Consider the following 18,192-nt stretch of genomic DNA (forward strand, 5'->3'; position numbering starts at 1 on the left):
TAACACTGCCACTCTGTGGCTATTAGTTGTTTTTGAGCTGCTTGTTGATCCATAACGACTGCACTAATTGCTGAAAATGTCTTACTCTTGGATGAAGAATAATATCTGGAGTCATTTCTAGAAGCGATTGAAATTAAACTGTGAGTCAGTCAAAGTTGATGCAGTTGTAATGAAGACTAGACAGTTATTTAAAAAGAGACAGATGTATATGTATTTAATGACTTCAGGCTGTCTATCTTTTAGCATGCGGCAAAAAATACATTAATTAACATTAATACCGTTTCATTTTTTAAAATCCTTTTGAAATTCAAATACAAATATTTAAAACAATTTATTGGCATGTAGGTAATCAAGATTTTCACTGGAAAGCCAGGGCTTAGATAATAAATGTGTAATATTATTTTGAACAGCAAAATGTAGCTCCCATAACTAAATAAATCCCATCAACCATACCCTGAATGTAATTTAGTACATACATGTGTATAGGGATATCTTATAATATATTATAAATACTCTGTGGCATCTTGGATGAATACATAGCCATGTCTTTATCATTATTATTTTTACAGATTTCTGTTGTCATGGTCATATCAAGGTGAAGTTGTGTTTGTGGATACTCAGGGCCCCCTGCTGGCCGCATGTGAATCTGGATTCCAACAGGACAAACTCAGCTTTTAACCAACACTTAAGTTAAGCTAAAAGAGTCATGATTTTAAGGTACATTAACAAAATCTTTTGTTTGTTTCTAAGCTGGGCATTTATTTCAGGAAAATTTTGCATGCCTACTCAAAGTTTGGAGTAAAATTCAGTTGAGATGTTGTGGCATGACCTCAAACTGCCAATGCTGGTAAATGTAAAAACAATTCTGCAAAAGAAGAGTTTAAGAACTTTTAATTGTAATTGTTGCTACTTGAGCTAACACAACCAATTATTAGGTTAGGAAGGTAAGGCTAGCCTTTTCTCTTAATAATTTAAACAATTTGAAAACCTCTTTTTGTATTTCCACAGATTATCTTTGTTTGGTAAGAGAAGTTGTTTGACAATCTAAAAAGGCAAAATCACAAGTAAGGGCACAAATACTTTTCTCACGGGACTAGATTATGAAATAGTTTTTTATTTGGTTTTTAGGATGGGTGTGTAACAACTATCCAGGAACAAGAGATTAAAAATGACCTCCTGGCTGACTCTGCACATTTCAGCAGGGCCTGCTGTCTCTCGCACATTTAGTACTTTACTGTTTATTCATATGTACTGACTGACCCTGCTAAATAAATTAACAAGCTAAACATAAATGCCGAGGCCAGGTGGAATTATAAACAAGGTAATTGTAATAATCATTGTTAACTTGTGCAACTCGTTTGACTAAATTATCAATTATTTTGACATTAAGAAGATAAACGACTTTAAAAAAAAAACAACCCTACTTACATGCCTATGTAAAGCTAATTTCTGTAAATGTGCGGCTTCAACCACATCCGTGCTTGCAGTTTATCTGAAAACGATTGTGCTTTTCAAATGAAAGTCTGCAGCTTTACATCCGGTGCTGTTGTCGGTCTCCAGCTGGTTTGACGCAGCTCGGAGGAGTCACAGCTCCGCTCCAGCTGTTCTCACCGCTGCTTTGCCCCGCTGGCTCTGCTCCGATGCTGCCTGCCTTCGTTTCAAATGTCACGGCGACCATGACAGGCATCGCGGCTGTTTCCTTCTTCTCCAACGCTTGCAGGTTCGCCGGCTGCGGGCTTCACTTTGACTCCCTGACCGAGCTCATCGTGCACATCGAGGATAGCCACATCGGTAAGAGCCGCACAGCACCGAGCGACCCGCCACGGCCGAAGCTAGCAGACGTGGCTACTAGAGGCTACAGCTAACAAGTTACTTCCTGCGTCCTGGCAACCCGGTTGCTAGGTGTGGTGACTGTTGATGTTCCGGTGGACCCTGTTCGTTTCTGTCAAATGAGCTGCTTTACTTTCTATATAGCAGTAACACCGACAGAGTTGGAGAACTGAAATAAGTCGGTAAGAGAAACCGGAGACACTTTGCGTGTTGGCAAGTCGCTCGTGCAGCATCTGAGGCAAGGCCGCGCGCAGAGATCAAAGCGCCGCTCAGAAATTTGATTCATTAGGTAGCATTGAATAATTACCAGCGTTTTGATGTTTGCCTAACGGCACTCAGTGTTGGTGGTGTTACTTTGTGTATCACTTCATAAAGTTTCAGCATGGAGAAAACGAACTTCTTTCAGAATAAATTAAGTATTTTTGACAAACATTATTAGTGATTTGCATTTTTTTTTGTCAGGTTGTCTTGAAAGATAATCATTATATTGTTCTTCGTTTTTCTGTAATTCACTAGATTTTATCGTCAGTTTGTTGTAGAGAATATATAAGTTCATATATCTCTTGGCTAAGTTATTTAAGGAAAAATGCTATTCTGCTTAGCAGTAATTTTTAATGGGGATGCTGACCAAATTTAAACGTATTGCCCAGAATGTTTACCTTACCTAATATTACCACCATTTACTTTTTACACAGATATAGTAAAACCAGGTCAAATTACTTTTACTTTAAAGAGAAAAAGCAACTAGTTTTCTTACTGCTGATAAAGTATTGATTATTACACTAATGATATTTATCTAGAACTTTTTATATCTGTTTTTATTCTGACACATGGACTTTATCAAAAATGTTGATTAAACACTTGCAATGTAGTGGAGAAGCTTTTCAAGTAGATATGATTATTATGCAGCATATAATTCCTGGTTGCTGCTTTGTTCTTTGTGGGGTACACTGGTAATCTAACAGCCAGTATTAGCACATGAATTAGTCAAGCTCAACTAGGCAGCCTGCAGTCACCTGCTTAGACAGACTGGCTGGTCATAGCTTGTCAAAAACATCAATATATTGTCTATACCTGCGTACCTGTACCAGGTCGTGGGTCTCCAGCAGTTTTGGGGTGAGAGGAATGGTGCACCTGTTAACCCTTTGAGGGTTGAAAAGATCCATATAAGTCTGATGTCATTTCATGAGAGCAACAGGTGGGGAAGGTGGAGAACTCTGTTACTATGCTCCATAAAGCTTCAGAAAACTTCAGTCACTGCAACACTTTCTCTGGCATCTCACCGTAATATGACAGATAAATTTTGGAGGCTTTGACAGCACAACTTTGTACAAACTTGGCATGCCTTCAAACAGCTAGGCAGCCCACACCTTGTTGATCTAAAATTGTTATCTGCTGAAGATGTACTTTTTCAGTCATTAAATTAATAAAAACTGACACTTTAGTCTGCAAACACATGAACAAACGGCATGATCTTTGACGTAGGTTGTTTTAAATAGGAAGAAACGGATAAAGATTAGTAAGATATGCTCTGATGGATAAGATAATCTTCTCATGCTTTCATTTTCTGTTGCTTTTAAAACAACTTTCTCTGTCAAAGAATCTGCGGCACATGTTTTTATTTTTTTCCTTTATGGTCAATCTCTGCCACACTTAATTACTGAAATAAACAACTTTTACAGAATTTTGTTTGCATGTGCTACAGTACTAAAAAAAAGTTACACTTGGTAAAAAATAGGGATTGTTGTTGTCTAGTAAAACTCTGACTGTCTTTAACAAGAAGTGTAACAATGCATATTAAAGAGGCCCGTTTAATGTCGTGTCAGTTTTGGCTGGGATTGCAAGCAGCTCAACAACACTTCTGCTGCAGATAAAATTGACTCACAGATGTTGTCAAATTTACAGGCCATCCCACTTCAATCAAAGCCCCTCCTTAGTTAAGTATTATGCAATAAATGAAGCAGGACTAATATCAGGGTACACTCAAGAAATCATTTTCAATTCATTCTTTTATTTTTCAATCAATTTATTTTTGTTGTTGTTTTTTTCTCCATTCAAGGGGCGTTTAACAACATTTAATGAAGGTCATTGGATGGTCAAGTTCGCTGGAGCCTCACAAATTTTTCACATCACTTGCTTCCCACTCTGTCAGTTAACCAGCTGTTTTTAATCATGCTGTCTATGACGATGGGACTATTTGTGAATAAATACATGCGACAGGTTTCTTTTTACTTTTAGATTCCAACAGGTGTAATGTAGTGCACAAGGTTTTATGTATAGATGTATCTAAATTCCATGAGCATGGGATCAGCACTCTTACCAATGTATGGGCAGGTTTAGTGTATTAAAAATTTTAAGCGTAAGGTTTAATTAAAGGCCTTTTACACATGTTCACCAGCAAGGAGCCGTAGGTTTCATTCATAAAACCTTCCCATACATAGAAAAGAGCGCTGTTTTGGTTGTAATGTCGCCGTAATTATTGTTCTGCATAAACATGGTGTAACACAGAGGCCCATTTCTTGTTGACGGTCTTCAAATAAATTCAAAAGATAAGATAACAGGTAATTTACAGAAAGCAAATGTGTGTTGATCTTCAAAAAAAAAAAACGTAAAAGAAAAATAGGAAGAAATTTTCAGAAAATATGTCCTTATTTACAGTCATATTCTAATTAAGTTCTAGTTAACTCAAGCTGTGATGATGACAATAAGGGTAAAATCGCCAGATGTAACTCTTAGGGAGCCGTAGCGTATTTTTAAGTGTGAGATTGAAATAAAAGATCAAGTTTTTAAAGGCAATATATGTGGAGGCTATGTATAATATTTTTCCCTTTGACTCCTCCACCTTATGTATATCTCTGTTTTTCAACCTTTTATTGCTCATGTTCTCCATTTTCATAAATATTCTTTAATTGCATGACTCGAATTGGTGATTGGCAGGTCAACATTTCAGACCACCCACCATTTTGCATCTGTAAATGCACTGTTAAAATTGTAATTTCTTTCTTTCTGATACATTTCAAACTGCTTAGTCAGTCAAGGACAACATTTTATTTGTTGTGTGTTATACCCTTTAGAAAAAAAAAAAAAAAACTGAAATCACTCTGTCTGAATCAGCACGTCAGACCTCAAAGAAAGACGGAAATTGGAACCAGGCAAGAAATGCCTGATTGATGCATCTCTAGTTCCAGGGTGGTAAAATAGTCTCTGAATGGAAGTGGGAGTCAAGATTTGGAAATGAATAGAATGTGTCATTTATTTTCATTCTTTTAAAGATTTTGTACTTTTTAAAAATGATAGCATTTGAGAACCAAAAGGCATGCGTTTTTTTAGGTTGAGCTGCGTCAAATGGTGCCTCTACATTTTTTTAGCGTTTACATGCTTTTTGTTAGTATGGCAAAAATGCAACTTCCCTTCCCCACAGCGTGACCCTTCGCTCCAACATCTGCTCCCCTGATCCGATATTTCAGGCCCTTATTATTGAAGGTGACAGGGCTCAGCTACCTCTGTTGTTCTTGTTTGTTGCTTGACTGGCTTTAATGTCCTCGGCTTTCAGACTGGTGCTGCATGTGCATGTGTCAGAGGTGTTGGCTTTAGTTTTTTTTTTTTTTTTAAAAGCAAGGCTTTCAAATAACTTGTTAGGGAATAATGAAGCAATTAGTTGGCTCAAAGTGGAAAAACTCCCTCCCTCTAACCCCCACCCACCTCTATCCTCTCCCCTCTCTGCCGGCCTGCATACACTCAGAGAAGTGCGAAATCTTGCGCGTTGTGCCAAGCGCCTGTGATGCATAATTACAGAGGGGGTGCTTGATTTGGCATGTCTTCCTCCTCATCTGGTGGCCTGCTGCTTGAGGCACATTCCCCCATTGTAATTAGGCGCCTGATAATAAGCGTACATTCTTGTACATGAGCTTAGTGGGCAGACTGCTGAATGGGTCTGTGAACAAGAGAGGGCGCTGCTCGTCTGTTGATTGGGAGAAATCCCCCTGAATGCGCTATATAAAGGTTTTTTTTGTCAAACCTCCTTTATATTAATTGTGATAGATAGACAGATAGTTAGATTGATCCCTTTATTTATGATGACTTTCTGCTCACAGGATTGAAAATATTTTAATGCTTGCTTAAAAGTTGGTATTTTTAAAAGGTACTTTTAATCTGACAAACTAGCCTTATGTTTTAATATAACAGAATTTAAACTATGCCTATGTCCCCATGTGCTCTGTCAGCTTTAGACCAGAAGGATGCTCCGGATGTGTTTTTTTTTTTTGACCTGTGAGCAGGTAGCCGGGGGTCAGGAGTAGCAGAAGCTTGAAATGGGCAGTAAGCTTAGGAACACAACAAGTCTGTTTGTTGCCAGTCCTGTTGGAGGCTTATTGGGCTTTTTTTTTTTTATCTCTCCAACAACTTGCAGTCATTCAAAAAAAAAAAAAAGTGCGGAAGTAATAAATTTGTTAAACAGTAACTAGTTCCCCAATCTGTGCACCTGGTGGGGCTAATTACATTTCCCCAGTCCCCCACTGTTGCCTCTCTGTGGGGGGGAATCCACCCCCCCCCCCCCCCCCAAAAAAAAAAAAAAACATTGTGCAGCTTAGTAATTCAGTGTGATTATATTTCTGCCATTGGTTTTGTTGCCATAAGCATTTCTTTTGTTGCTGCCCGGTTTTACTGCAGAATCTTTGCTGATGTTGATCACCACAGTGGCAAAGATTCATTGCAACAGTAAACACCTGTTTCCTAATCTACATGTTTTCGCATATTTGTTTTGCTTACAAGGCCAAACAATACGTTGGTTTCCATAAAAACCAGGCTAATTTGCTTTTATAGAGAATGCGCTTTGTTGCAGACACTGCATAACCTGTTAGAGTTTTGTAACACTAGAATTATTTTTTTTGGATTGTTTTATTGTGACAGATCTGCAGTGATATTCAATTTCAAACTTTTGAATGGAATTTTTAATTATTGTCTCCTTTAATATTTTCTTTTTATACTTGTCAATGTTAATGTCAGACTCATAAGACTTTTCTAATGTTGGTAATATGAAGTTTAAAAATGGCACACACCAAAATAGCTTCTTATACATGGTTGATAAGGCACTTAGAAAGATCCAACGCTGAGCGATTCTGCATTTACGCATGGGTTGTATAGGTTGCCGTGTGTGTCAAACTTATAATGAATCATTTTATTCCCTCCATGTTTCCCCAGAAACCACCAAAGAGTGGCTTTCACATAGAGCGTGTCTCCGTTTCATTTCCTTCTCAGAGGTCACATTGTAATGAATTACCTGTGCCACCACTCCTGGTAATGTTCCCTGCAGCTCACAGTCGCCATAAACATGTCACCATAATGCTCACCACTCACCTCTGCCCCACGGTGCATTTGACTGTCAGGGGTGGAGCAGCCAGATGCTGGTGGAAATGAGAGAGGGGACTGTGCGTCTGGTGTGCACACAAGAGTGAGGACGCTAGTCTGGTGGAGGATGTTTCTAATGAGAGGCTAGCAGGCGTCACTTCCGCCGCTGCCTGAGGAAGGTGTGCTGTGCGATCAGTCTGATGTAAGACCACCACAGAGACCCTTTTTGTTAAGTGTTACTGGATCATTTGGCCTGCACTTACAAACCTACAGCCACAAATCCAATCACAATTAGTATGTAGGAATTTAAATTTGACTGTTGTATGAAACTGAAAAATCACACAATATACACACACAGTGGAAAATAATGGAAAAGTCCTACCTTCAATTTGGGGACATTTATTCAGTGTTTAAAAACTTCCAAAAATGTTCTTGACTTATGCTTATGCATGGGACCTTTTTTTTTTTTTTTTTTTTTTTTTTTTTTTTTTAAAGCATTTAGTAACTTTTTGTTAATGACCTGTGACCCCGTTTGTCTGGTGTGGAGTACATATGACTTGACAAGCAGGATTTTTTCCTTTAACCTCTTCTCAAAATGGGAAAGACATGAGAACCTACCATTCAAATACCACGTTTATCATTAAAAGGCCAAAAGAAAAACACGGATCTCCTCAGCTCACTGTGAGCAATTTATTTCAAGGCTTTTGCATGCGTATTTGCAAAGGGTGACAATAATTGTTAAGGGGACGTGATGCCATCAAATAGAAAAGAAAACACAAACAGAAAGTCATTGAAGTGGTGCAAAAAAGGACCAGTCAAAATTTAGATAAAACTGGGACAGTTACGGTTGAGGCCAGGTAGAAACAATCATTAATATCGCTTCATTAAGCCCTCATGCATGGATTGTCAAGTGCGAATGGCCCATCCGTAGCATAAATAAATGTTTGCAATAAATAATAAAAATCTGCTTTAGATTAAAATAGCTGCTCTGTTGGGTGTCATAACAACTTTTCTATATGTAAGCCCTAAACATCAGCACATATGTGTAGACATAAATACAGATTACACCGACTTACACTAACTCTTTGTTTCCCAGAAGCCTTTTAATCGTTGCCCACCATGGTGGACCACCTGTGCAGTTTGATTAGAGGGGTTCCCATCTCCAATTGAGGCACCTTCCTCCTGATCCTTGACTCATGGTGGCCCTAAAAGAACACTAGAGGCCGAGGGGGGATGTGGTCCCTGCAGGCCTTCTTTTGCAGTCCCCACCTGAGGCTTTTGTGATTTACAGTGTGTGGGAATGGACCGATCCACTGCTGTTTGAGCTGGCCGCCAATCCACAGCTTGAGACTCATTAGGGATTTTTGGAGGGATTTCTTGTGCGCTCTTGCACACACGCATGCCATTACTGCAGAGCTCTGAGCAGTCTCAGGGTTGCCTCTGGCTTTTGGCATGGGACTAGTGTCATAATGAATGCGTGCCTCCAACTCTTTGTTTTCATGACATCGTTGGAAAGTAGAGTAAAATGTGCTGTCCTTCACACCAGGGATAAATCCACTATTAATGAAACGCTTGCACATGGCCTCCAGAGAACCATCTGTAGTCTTAGATTAAGACCTGTATAGTTTCAAGAAACTGCAATTACAAATTTGAAAGTTCTTCAACGCCAGCACTAACATTGGTTTAATAATGGCCTCAAAAATCTTGTACCATGCTAATAGACAGATGCAGTTTTTTGGGGTTTTTTCTCAAATGCTGGGTTCAATCCCAGTCACTAACACCCTGGCAGGATGGCTATTTTACCTGGTATTATCAGGAAATCACATAAATAGCTTATGCTAGAAGATAAAAAAAAAAAACAACACCACATGTCCCAATTTGAAAAACAAAATGCAGGAACAGATGGGAAGCAAAGTCTGGAAGGAGTTACAAAACCATTTCTAAGTCTTTGGGACTCCAACACACAGTGAGAGCCATTATCCACAAATGCAACAATGGTGGATCATCCCAGGGACACACACCAGCAGGTCACAAAAAAGCACAATACAGGGCAAAAAAGGATTTCCATTGAAGAGCTCAAAGGCAAAAAACTACTGCTAACCAAAAATAATGCAAAGTCCCTTCTCACACTTCCTCTAAAAAAATCTTAATGAGGCCTAATATTCTGTGAACTGGCGATACACTAATGGGAGCTTTTGAAAGGTACGAATCCCATTAAATCTGGTGAGAAACGAGCAAAATTTCAGAAAAAGAGCATCTTGCTGACAACTGGACACATGGTTGTGGTACTGTGACGGTCTGGGACTGCTTTGCTGCTTCAATTATAACAAGTCTGAGTGACTTGTTATAATTGAACAAAGCATGATTACATTTGCGGCCAGAAGACCCTGAAGAAGAACGTTCACCAATCAGATCATTACATTAAGCTCAAGCATGGATAATGATCCGAAACAATAGCAATAAGTCCAAAATTTAACGCCTCATAGAAAAAAGAAACTAAATGGCTTGTTTAGTGTCCTAGTCAATATTCAAATTTCAATCCAATTGATATTATGTAATATGATTTTCACCGGCTGCGACAGACCGGCGACCTGTCCAGGGTGAACCCCGCCTCTCGCCCAGAACGTAGCTGGAGATTGGCACCAGCAACCCTCCAGACCCCATTAGGGACAAGGGTGAACAGAAAATGGATGGATAGATGGATGGGTTTTCATCGGGCTAACTGAGGGTTTGAAAAAAAACAAAACAATTTGGCATAGATAAAGCAATTCTGCCGAAAAGAGTGATTTAATTACAACCACTTTAAAAAAAAAACTTTAGTTTTGTTAGTTTTTTTCTCGTTGCAACTGTCATTACAGTGAGATAAAATGATGCTAACAGTAAACAGAAATTGCAGTGTTATTAATGTTACAATTTCTTTTTAAATGAAGCTCATAATAGTTTAAAAATCAATGGCCTAATAAATGGCTCCTGGTAAATGAGCTGGATAAAAACCAAGCAATGGACTGAACCCCATGGGGCTGAGCGGTCTTTCACAACACTGTCAGAGACGCAAGCAGGGAGGCTGAGCTGGGAAGTGGTACAAAGTGTTGTTTTATGGGCTGTCTCGCTTCTCCCATAACAGAGGGAAGAGTGATTGAAGTCAGTCACGCTTTCACCTCAGGGTGTGGAGATTGGCTATTGTTGTACATTTAGCACCACTGAGCAGGATGGATGTGTGGAGCTGAGAAAGCGAAAACATACAATGTGTGGAGTGTGGTCATATGTGTGCAATTTGGTTTCTGCAGGGCTGCACTTTAAGAACCTAGAAATAGTGGGATGTCATTTACTTGATGTTCTATAATAAAACTGTGCTACAAGGGGAACAGAGAAGACTTTCTAGTTAGGCCATGAAATCCGTCTCTTTAAAAATTGGTGAATTGTGTTTCTAAATGTTCTGAAAACACCTCAGTATGCATTAGTCTGTCAATCCAAAGAGGCTGGATTCTCTCACTAATACTTTAAATACCCACAACAGAGGAAATATAGTGAGTTTGCTTTATACTTGGAAAATCCAAGTTTACAAGGTAGAAGTCATGGTCTTGACTGGGAAAGTCGGTGTTTGCCTATTAGTCTTGTGTTGAGTATTCACTCTGGCTGCCATTCTTAATGTTTCTGTTTAAATTATTTGTCAGCCCTTCTGATGGTTTTGTGTTTGAACACAGAAAATGGAGAGAATTTAACTTGTGTCACCCGGTGTTGATAATTGTAGTCAATACCACAATGATTAGCAATCCATCTGTTTTGTAACTTTGTAACTGTTTTGTCACTTGGAGATTTGAGCTGGGAATGCCATCACCTGAGTTTGGAGCATTTTGATCAAAGGTCAGAAAGCTGACGAAATGCTATTCCCAATATAAACCAATACTATATTTCTCTCTGTTCTATGCTTTCATACACAAAACAAACCATGATTACACATACTAGTTCAACAAAGGTCTTAGTTTAGAGTATATACTACTTTCTATATGCTTGCAGCCGTTGTAGGTGCTTAAGTCAGCGTTGCTCAGCAATCTCTGATTTTTCTCCTCAGACTTTGGACTTCAGGGATGTTTTTTTTTGTTGGTGTCCTAATTGGGAACTCGGAAAATCTGACATCTGAGCACAAAGAGAACGCACTGTTTTCAGTTCAGAAAGTGAAACTGATTGAGATAAATGTTAAACATTTATTTCTGTCACTTTTATGATCATGGTGTACAGATAAAAAAAAAAGAAAAAAAAAAACTTTTTTCAGTAGATTAAAATAAAATGTAGGACCAATAGAGTCTTATGTAGTATTTACGTGTATATTGTGGAGTACTTGGTTGGTGCTTCTTTTACATGAATTACGACATCTGAGTGGTGTGGCATGAAATTAATCAAAGACTGAGTTACTTTAATAGGATCCTCCAGCTTGTTTGCAGGTTTTTGGGGGATCTGATGTCTCTCATTTTCATGTGCTTCTGCCAGGCCAGGCTGCTGTCCTCACAATCACAGTGATGGCATGGTCATTGAACCAGCCTGCCTTTGACAGTAGAAGAAGGTTCAAAGTCCAGCTAGTTCATTCCTATTAAGGGTGCAGTTTTAACTGTTGCCTGTGCACATATTTCTTCACACATTTTCCTTCCCTGCAACTTTCCAATGATTGTTCAAAGATCCCAGATCAACCAATCAGCTTATTTTGCAATTGTCTTTTGCGGGGAACAAGGCTGAATAGGAAAGACTGTCTTTCCTGTGATTGGCTGCGCCATTACATTATGTCTTCTATTTAAAATTTGTTAAATGCTGTAATGTGAAGCCTTATGTATGCCTTAATCATTCATGTATTAAATTTGTGTGGACTAGGAAATAAAGAATAAAGATTGTTCCTCTAAATAAAAATGCTTTAACTTTTACTTTCAACAATTACTTTTAGCACAGGACCACCTTGTTCAGGTAAAAAAAGTACACTCATGAATGTACTTTTTTAATATGATTAGATAATATTTTATTATATTATTTTTATTGGTTTTTATGAGATGCGTCAACCTTAAAAGGAGAAGCTGTTGAAGCATTAAAGGCTAATAAAAAGAAAAAGGAAAAAAAAAAATTATAAAAATGTTAGATTTCAAATATGGTGTTTAAATTGAAGGCCTACAGAATTTGGTGAACATTTAGATCATTTTGTTCAACTTCTTCCAATGTTTCTGTTTCTCTATCTGCCTAGAAACAGACCCCTGTTTTTTGGAGAAGCAGGAACAGCAGCAGCCGACATATATTGCTCTCAGCTACATCAATAGGTAAGGCCAACTTTTTTTTTTCATCTTCAAAACCTGCTTCTCAAAATTCATGAATTGATCTGATTTAACCTCAGATTAATTTTATTACGGGACTTCTTCTGAATCAGCTGCTTCTGTTTTATATTATGCGGGAGACTCATTAAATGTTGCTGACAGTTTCATTTGTCATCTGGAGGACTGCTTAGATTAATTTCTGTGGCGTTGTGTTGTTTTTTTTTTTTTTTTACTGCTCTGAGATCATCCCAGCTGCCTTTGATATGGGGCTCAAACAGAGCTTTTATTGGCCTTCCACAGTACGCCAGAGTACGACAAAGTGTCCCACTGTCTCCCTGCTTTTACAAACGCATCTTCATGTGGCTGTTACTTAATTTGCTAATTCCACTTTTCCTTTACCAGTGTCTGTGTTAATGCTTCTATCTTATTATACCAATTTACCAAAGACTTTACTACTCCAATAAAATGTTTTTTCATGGAAATGTGGCCGGTGGTGTTTTTTTTCCAACCATGCGTTCTACAACTGAAGGGCTCCGAGTTAATTAGTGAAGAAAGTGTGAAATTACCTTCTTTTCATAATTTTTTTTTCTTCTCTTTCTTTTTAACAAACACTAAGCCGCTTTGTGATCCACAATGCCAGGTTCATGACAGACGCTGCGAGGCGAGAACACGAGGCCCTGAAAAAGAAGGTGCAGCCTAAGCTCTCTCTGACGGCCACGTTGTCACGCACCAACGTCTCCACACCACCTCGTCACACCAGTGGAAACCTTACGCCTCCCGTCACTCCACCGATCACCCCTTCCTCTTCCTTCCGCAGCAGTACACCAACAGGTACCCGTCATTCTCTTTCCTAGTGAGATGAGCAGTGTCACCTCACAGCAGCAAATAAATATCGTCCTTTTTTAATTTTTTTTTTTTATTATTAAAGTAGAGGTGCACCGATCAGAATTTCTTGGTGGATTCTCAGATGCTTTTTCTGTTTGTTCGTTTGTAGTGTTTGCTATAAATCAAAGATTTACCATCTTAAGTCTGACAAAATAATGTTAGAATACACATTTAAGACTGTTTAGCATTTTCCCATAGCTGTTAGCTCAGTTAGTGGGGGCTAGCATAAATACAACCTCAGTCTCTTTGTGTGTTCTGACCATCATCTAGGTCCTATCCTTAACTCTGAGGTTTCTAGCATGTTCAACAGTAGACAGTGGCTGAAAGCTCAACAGGATAAAACAGTGCAACTTCCTGTTACCTGATAAAAGTCTTGCTCTGTGTCTCACATTCTGAGTCTGGCTGAGATGCAGAAATGAGAGCTTCCTTCAATTTAGCTTTTTACACTGTGCGGTTCCTCTACCGCTGCACCTGACAAGAGGACTGAATCAAACTGAACTCTTAACAATTCCTATGTAGACCACTTTCTGTAGGAAAATGATGACATCCTACCCATTGTGAGTTTTATAATGTAATGTAGAATGATTTCATTTGGGATGTACTAATAAGGACTTTTTTTTAGTGACAGGCTTAGCAACGAGAGCGTTAAGCAGAGCAGTACACATGAGGATACTCTGGAGGAGGTGGGAAAGAAGGTGATCTGCTCAGATGGGACTAAAACTGAACTTTTCCGGTCTACCTACAGAATGAGAGGCAATAAGTTTGTGCAGGTCGTAAAAGACTTGAGACTGAGTGGGAGGTTTATCTTCTAGCAGCACAATGACAAAACAAAGATCCAGAGTTGCAAAGAAATGGGTTGAAGTTTTGCATTGTCCTGTATTTGAATGGCCGAGATTTGAATCTAACTGAGAAGTTTTGACATTTTGATCACATGCGCTCTCTGTTCAATCTCGCTCAGCAGGTCTAAGCGTACTTCAAAAAATAAAAATAAATAAATCTATTGCTCCAAACATTTTAAAACACAGGGGCTCAATGCATCTGTGAGCCACACTTTTCAGAGTTATTTTTGTCAAAGAAAAATTTAAAATTGTTTATATTTTTTCTTCAACTTCCACAGGAAGCTTCTTTTTTTTTCGTACAGCTTTGTGGCATTTTCCCACATACTCAAAGAGACAGCAACATTAATGAATGCATAAAACAAAAAGAAGTTTCTCAACCCGAGATTCTTTCCCATAACTGGCTGATTTCAGTGCTTCTTAAAATCTGGGTATTGTAATTCAGGAAGAGATGAGTATGGGAACTGCTGCTGAGAAAGGTCTGTGTTTGCCCGACAGAAAGCCCAAGGGCTAAGATCTAATTGCCACAAGGAAGTCAAAAGGCATGAATCAGAGCATCTTCTTTTGGATGCTGTGAATCTGAATTCAATCTTTGTACTTTCTGTTGCTTTTTCTTCCCACAGGTAGTGAGTGTGACGATGAGGATGTAGAGTTCGAGGCGTCTGACAGTGACGAGTCGTGGACCACAGAGAGCGCCATCAGCTCTGAGTCTATCTTAAGCTCCATGTGCATGAACGGAGGAGATGAGAAGCCTTTCGCCTGTCCTGTTCCCGGCTGTAAGAAAAGATACAAGGTGTGTTTCATCCGTGATTTATCAGATCTTAAAATTGCCGCAGTCGTTTTAGTCTTAGTCAAATGTTTGTCTACTGAATCTTTCAACATTCTGTCTATGTCCTTTTACACACACGCAAAAAAAATTGTTACACGCAAGTGAACTATTTATCCTATCGAAAAAAACCTTTTCCTGTTTTCTCACATGGCTAAATTGAGATCTGACTGGATTTCATCTCCCTATAACATTATACGCATTTCTTTATTTTGGCATGACAGTCATTTTTGTCATTGTTAGTATCATTCGGCTGACTTTTTATTTTGTTTTTTTTTGTTGTAAATAAAAGGTTGAGTAAATATTGTCATCATAGTTTCAGTCGTTGAAAGGAACGCTGCTTTGTAACTAATTTGGCTGCATGATTGGGATCGTTGTCTGAGTGGAAAACACATTTGTGCCCAAGCTTACCCTGGTAAAAACCAGCCCTTTGTTCTTAAAGCTTTGGCTTCGTAACGACGATCTGGACCCTCAGCTATTGAGAAACAATTGCTTGCTGGGGACCTGGACTCTGTTGAAGTTTTAAATCTTACCCAGTTGCTAACATTGGCCGTGACATGCAATGCGCCAGCTCGTTGAAGGTTGCTGGAAATTGCATGCGCTGTAAACATCCCCATGGAGAGTCAGGCCACAACATCTTCGGCCAGCAATAAAATGTCTTAAACATTCCTCTTGCTCTGACTTTAATTGCTCAGTACTTAGAAGTGTATCCAACACGGACTGGATGGCTCTGTTCGCGTCCTCCGTTGCCATTGCCAAACTACAACCCTGTATAAGCGGATTACAATACTGAAACAGAGCAGAAACTAAAGGTCATCATTTATAACGCCGTCTCTTCAGCGATTGGCCGGTTGAAATTCAACCAAAGAAATTGCGTAGGAAGTCCAAATTTTATCTTCTTGGTGGATGTCTTGAGTTGTTGCCTTAATGTTTTCAGAACATTTCTTCCTCATGTGAAGTACAACAGTCTCTTCTGAAGCAAAACACTCCCACAGCATGAATGTGCCACTCCCATACTTCTCACCAGGGATAGATGGAATTTCAGGCTTGCAAGTTTCAACCTATATATACGTGCATGTATGTATGTATGTATGTATGGGAGAAGGATAGAACTGGAGAGTGGAAAATGGGTACTTTGTTGGGCAGTACAACAACTTAAAGGCATACATCCAGTCCACCTCAGTGATATGGAGTTTTATAGGATTTTCCGCCCACATCTGGTGTGTGTGGTTGGGATAAATTCTGCACAGCCTGAGAAAATTGCTTTGCTGACGTGAATGACAGAGTTATAGGCAATGACTAAGGCTTAAGGCAGCAGCAGGGATCTGTTTAGGAGCAGAACAAGCCTTCTGTTGACTGCAAACTTTTTCTTTTTTTTTTGTCTCAAAATTATGCAACATCATACACAATACCTCATATGTTACACATTTGCGGATAATATCTGTTTTTGCCCTCATTAGGCCTATAATTAGATGTCTGGGTTAACTATGTCTATTTTAGACTGCTTAGCTTAATTGTTATTTTAGTTTCTTACAGAGATTTTCTATCTCCGGTCAAATAAAATTGGTCTGAATCTCTGGAAGTAGGTCTCTGGTCCCAACATACTTCAATGCCAAAAGTAGTGGAACCTCTAGAAGTTATTCATATTTTGTGCCGCTACAGCCACAACTTTGAACGTGACACATAATCGTGCATCTTTGTGAAGTGGAAGGAAAAATAATCTGTGTTTTTCATACTTTATCTACAATTAAAACTTTAAATAAAGTCAACAAGCATTTATTTTCCGGTGCTTTAAATCTTGCAAAAAACAGAAAGGCAGAGTCCGAGCACTTGAATTTGTTCTCTTCATCTACTGCAGTTGTAATAGTTCCAGAATGCAGCCCGTCATGTATAATGTTCAATGTAAACTTCTTGTCTCGCAACAGAATGTGAACGGCATCAAGTATCATGCCAAGAACGGACACCGGACCCAGATCAGGGTGCGCAAACCTTTTAAATGCCGCTGTGGGAAGAGCTACAAGACATCTCAGGGTCTCCGGCACCACACCATCAACTTTCATCCACCCATCTCTACTGACAGCTTCCGTAAGAAGCAGCAGTAGAGGTGGAGTCGACGACCAGCACTTTCCCTCAGGCCATATAAACATCCATCTAAAGTTCACCAGCAGCGCCGCTCGCTGCCGCCAGTTTCATTTTCCCTTTATTTCACTTTGCTATAACACTAGACTATGTTTTATTTGCACAGTATGTATGTATTATTCAACCTTAAGTCAACCAAATTGCCATATTTATGCCGTTCACATTTTGTATTTTTGCACATTTCAGATATTTTTTGTCCCACCTTTATTCCCTTGACTTTATGGTGCTTATTGTTGATAATGTAGACTTGAGAAGTAGCCAGGAGATGATTAGTTTTACAAAAGCATTGTCCTTTAAATGCTGAATACATGGACAGATTCCTGTGTTTTCTGTTGAAAGGAAACACCAGTACTCACTCTGTCAGAGCCTTTGAGCTTGAAATGGGAAAGAGACAAATGAAGAAACTGAATGTAGCCTGACTGGGAATAATGAGTCGTTTGTCTTAAAACACAGTTACTTTTCCATTCATAGGACATGCATAGCATCTCTTTTGTGGGAACACCAAAGGATAATCTCAGGTGATTTTTCTGCAAGCATTTCAGCTCTACTTTTGCCTGATCGTTTTAAATGAGTCCATGCTGCTCGGTGGGATCATGAGAGCATTTTGAGTAGCAGTTCTTTGTGTCTTGGGTAACTTTCTTTAAGACTAAGCAGCTGACCTTCCTAATTTCACAGTAAGGTATTGAAGCACTTTAAAAAAAAAAAAAAAAACGAGTAAACAAGTCCAATTCTTCAGGCCTCAGTATTGTGAAATTTCTGAATGTATAGCAGTTGCCTTGAATCGTGTCCCATTCCAAAAACACCCAAACAGTCTGTCTGTGAATGTCTTCAGTTTGAGAGTTACCGAGCAGTTTAGCTTCATGCCCAACCGCTTCTGTTTACTTTTCACTGCCTGAGTTACTAGAAATGGGAAGAAACAATGAAATGGCTCCGTGGCTGTGCATTCAGCTCCTATTTTGTGCCATAAGAATGAAATATTCAGAAATATCTGCCAGCAATCAGCTGCAAAAACAAAGGAATTAAATAGACAATAACGTCA

The 18,192-nt window shown here is 39.0% G+C and overlaps 1 protein-coding gene across 1 annotated transcript; it reads left to right on the forward strand.

Annotated features, from left to right (window-relative positions):
- Positions 1-1,515: 1,515 nt before the first annotated feature.
- Positions 1,516-17,600, forward strand: jazf1b (JAZF zinc finger 1b). The gene is made up of 5 exons (XM_044117605.1): positions 1,516-1,791; positions 12,401-12,473; positions 13,108-13,298; positions 14,812-14,981; positions 16,940-17,600. Exons 1-5 carry the CDS (start codon positions 1,641-1,643, stop codon positions 17,114-17,116), a joined length of 762 nt encoding a protein of 253 aa, XP_043973540.1. The 5' UTR covers positions 1,516-1,640; the 3' UTR covers positions 17,117-17,600.
- The last annotated feature ends 592 nt before the right edge of the window (positions 17,601-18,192 follow it).

Source organism: Gambusia affinis, linkage group LG05 (assembly GCF_019740435.1).
Source record: "Gambusia affinis linkage group LG05, SWU_Gaff_1.0, whole genome shotgun sequence".
NCBI classification, from domain to species: Eukaryota; Metazoa; Chordata; class Actinopteri; order Cyprinodontiformes; family Poeciliidae; genus Gambusia; species Gambusia affinis.